The 2963-nt window shown below is 51.2% G+C and overlaps 1 protein-coding gene across 1 annotated transcript in view; it reads right to left on the reverse strand.

Annotated features, from left to right (window-relative positions):
- hoxb8a (homeobox B8a) overlaps positions 1–2320 on the reverse strand; it is a 6027-nt gene extending 3707 nt beyond the window's left edge. Inside the window, exon 1 of the mRNA XM_008330567.2 lies at positions 1551–2320. Within this exon, the coding sequence (XP_008328789.1) occupies positions 1551–1983 (433 nt within the window). The 5' untranslated portion in view covers positions 1984–2320. The remainder of the gene's footprint in view (positions 1–1550) is intronic.
- Positions 2321–2963: the final 643 nt, after the last annotated feature.

Here is a 2963-nt window from a genome sequence, read left to right on the forward strand (position 1 = left end):
GTGGGAGAGAGGAGTCGAGTGGCGGCGGAAAAACGTGCAGTTTATGAAACGACTTTAAACATTTAAGTGGCGACGATTTACAGGCAGCGGAGGGATCTGATCAGAACCGAACCACAGCTGCCGGTCCGGACCTGAGTCCGAGGTGTTTTACACTGAAAACGGACTCCTGTCCAGGTGGCGGTTCTGGACGTGTTTAAACCGTTAAAGTCGAACGTGTCAGTGATGTTTATATTTTATGATCAGAGTCGGAAAATCTGAAGAAGAAGAAAAAAAATAGTCCTCCCAGGATGAAGTACCTGTCTGCAGTACACTTCAGAATAAAATCAAATAAAATATAACACACAGTCATGAACATGGGTGATAAACCCTCTCTCTCTCCCTCTCTCCCCCCTCTCTCTCTCTCTTCACTCACACAACAAGAAATATGGGCTCAAACAAAATAGGCTACTATACATGTCAATCCATTGACTCTCTCTCTCCCTCTCTCTCTCTCTGTACCTCTCTACCTTCCCCCCTCCCTCCCCCCTCTGCCTCCCCCTCTCTCATAATCAGTTTTATTGTCCTATTGCTCTAAGCCATCAGCCATAAACCTCATGTCCCCACAATGCAAATAATTTCTAAAACCAACACTATTTTTTTTAAATCCTCAGCCTGTGATTTATCACCGCAAAGATTTAAACTAACTGGGCCTGGTCCATACGACCACTGTGTGTATGTGTGTGTGTGAGTACATAAAACACACACATACACACATATATATAGATCTACCTATATATGCACACAATAAAAAAGGCAAAAGCCAAACAGCAGCGCAGACACGGAGCGTGAGACCGGGATAATGGAGATCTTTTTCATACAGAACACACACACACACACACACACACTCATTCCTGTTGTAAGCCTGTGGGAGAACTGACCACCGTGGAAGTCAAACAGTCCTGCAGACCTGACAGGCGAGTCGTAAAAGCGGGAGGAAAGAAAAAAAACAGTCAAAGTTTAACCCGAGTCTCAGAGTCCGGACACGGACGTAAATCAGGCCGCGGTCCCGTCTGAGCTGCACTGTCCCAGGGTTTTAGGGTGTGTGTAAATGGGGGGGGGGGGTAGATTTTCCTCATAAAGGAGTTCAGTTCTGCCCCTCCAACATCCCTTCTACTGTTTTTCCACGGCTTCCCTCTGCCTGTCTCCCTCCCTGTCTCCCCCCTCGCTCCTGGATCACCGCGTCGATTCCCCCGGCGGCGGCGGTGGTGGTGGTATATGACCGGTGCAATTAAACCTTAAAGTCATTCACAAGTTTTGGTGAAGCCAATAAAACCATAAACGCGCTTTTGTCTCCCCCTCTGAACGCTAACTGCCCCCTTTAAAAAAAAAAACCCAGCGTTCTTCAACTTTTGCCCCTCACCTCTGCCTCACACTCCGGCATTTTCTGTCCGCTCCGAGTCACTCGTCCCTCGGCTGCGGACACACAGCTCTCTGCTCTAAAGATTATTTACCCAAAAAAAGGCAGAAGTGTGTGTGGGGGGGGGACACACCGGCTCTCTTTATTTCCTCACCTTGCGGCCTCATCCAGGGGAACAGCTGCGTCGGGGACGGGCTCTGCTCGGTTCCCTCCGCGTCCTCGCCGCCCAGTCCCGCGGCTCCGCCGAGCTTACAGTCGCTGTACTGGACCAGATCCGCGTCCTGGGCCCCGAAAAGGGTCTGTCGCTGCAGGGCGTCGTATCCGTAGAAGTTGCCCGGCTCGCCGTGGCATGTGACCGCGCAGGGGCTCTGTTGGTAGGGGTTGCTGGGCAGCGTGGAGGCGCTGTGGTGGTAGAAGTCCTGGATCTGCGGAGCGTGCTGGAAGGTGGCGCCGGAGCCCGGGCCGTACACCACGGTGGGCCGGCTGCCGGCCAGGTCCTGTGCGAAGCCGCATTCGTAGTAGTTCGGACGTAACGAGTCCCCGCTTTTGTACTTGGAGAAAAGCGAGTTGACGAAGTAGGAACTCATCTTCCGTTTCTGCGGTGTTTGTTTGTTTGTTTGTCTGTCTGTTTGTTTGTTTTGTTGTCAGTTCGGGTGCCGCCTGGAGGGAGCGACCCGCAGCTTTTTAGTTCTGTTTTTCTGCGCTTAAAGACAGACTCAGAGAGCGAGAGAGAGAGAGCGAGAGAGAGAGAGAGGGAGGCAGAAAAGTCAGGCAGGTCCGCCGCCGGTGTCGGTCACCGATGTTGTGGTGCCCCCCCTCTCCAACTCACGGCCACGGCAGACGAGCCGGTCGCGGTGTCAGTAACGGTAACTGCAGGCGGCCAGTGCAGGCGGAGCCGCAGCACCAGCGCCTCGACCAGCACCGCCACAACAATAACAACAACAGTGACGAAGAGGAGGAGGAGAAGGAGGAAAAGAAGAAGAAGGAGAAGAAGAAGGAGAAGAATCACAACAATTCCATAAATCCTCCAACGAGGAAACAAGGAAGGGAGAGGAAGGAGGAGAACGGGAGGAAGAATAAAAAGAAGGAGAAGAAGGAGCAGAGGAGGAAGAGCTCCTGCGCATCACAATTCCGGTGTTCGCGCTGTAAGCGGAGTCTGTCGTGTCTCAAACGGCTTTTCCGTGATTTACTCCTCTGCAAATGAGTTGTTTCATATTTTTTCTCCCCTCTCGCTCCCTCTCTCTCTCTCTCTCTCTCTCCCTCTCTCTCTCTCTCGCTCTCTCGTTCTCTATTCGTCTCTCTGGCGCCCCCCCCCCATCCCTCTCCTCCTGGCCCTTGTGTGTGTGTGTGTGTATGTACATGTGTGTATGTGTGTATGTGTGTGTTTCAGGGATAATTTGCATCTATTATCAGCTCTTCATCCCATTGGCTTTTCCTGCGCGCGCACACACAGACGAGCACGCGCCTGCACGAAAATCCCATTACACTTTTATTTATTTATTTATTATTTTTTATTTCCTTCCTTTTTTTCTTTTCTTTTTTTTTTTTTTTGTTGTTGTACGCCTCT

This window comes from Cynoglossus semilaevis, chromosome 17 (genome assembly GCF_000523025.1).
Source record: "Cynoglossus semilaevis isolate Cse_v1.0 chromosome 17, Cse_v1.0, whole genome shotgun sequence".
NCBI lineage: Eukaryota > Metazoa > Chordata > Actinopteri > Pleuronectiformes > Cynoglossidae > Cynoglossus > Cynoglossus semilaevis.